We start from the raw sequence: 450 nt of genomic DNA on the forward strand, positions 1-450 counted from the left end.
GTCGGGCACAGGAGGAGGCGGGTTGGGGAATCCCCAGGTGTGATGGGGGGCTCTGAGCTCTCCAAACTGGGCAACGCCAGCTCGGGTGAGCAGGGACCATCAGATACAAACGTGCTCTGACCTTCACCATTCGACTCTCCTTCCTTATCTCGGGGACCCCAGTCATGAAGGTGAGCTCTGGCACGAGCAGTACCATGTCCAGCCGACGCTGCAGGGAGGGGGACAGGCACCGTTAGCATCCCGAGGGGGCTGCAAGCCCCTGCCCTCCCAGTGACAGGCAGGACAGGGGCTGGAGGAGCCGAGAAAAGACCATGGGTCTCAATTTCTCCTCCCCAGGTCTCCGTGCCTGGCTCACCTTCCCCTCCGGCGTCTGTTTTTCCCTGGGCCTGTGGACGAGCAACGGCTGCTCCAGCTCCCTGATGGTGATCCCGTAGGCTTTGCTGGAAAAAC

At 62.0% G+C, this 450-nt stretch overlaps 1 protein-coding gene across 1 annotated transcript in view; it reads right to left on the bottom strand.

Moving 5' to 3' along the window:
- The window catches only part of PIWIL2 (piwi-like RNA-mediated gene silencing 2), a gene marked incomplete at its 5' end in the record, with an annotated part of 6,358 nt that overhangs the window by 4,346 nt on the left and 1,562 nt on the right, over positions 1-450 (bottom strand). Inside the window, 2 exons of the mRNA XM_009579808.1 lie at positions 98-208; positions 356-440. Coding sequence (XP_009578103.1) covers positions 98-208; positions 356-440 — 196 coding nt within the window. The remainder of the gene's footprint in view (positions 1-97; positions 209-355; positions 441-450) is intronic.

The sequence above is a fragment of the Fulmarus glacialis genome, unplaced genomic scaffold, assembly GCF_000690835.1.
Source record: "Fulmarus glacialis isolate BGI_N327 unplaced genomic scaffold, ASM69083v1 scaffold22776, whole genome shotgun sequence".
Lineage (NCBI taxonomy): Eukaryota > Metazoa > Chordata > Aves > Procellariiformes > Procellariidae > Fulmarus > Fulmarus glacialis.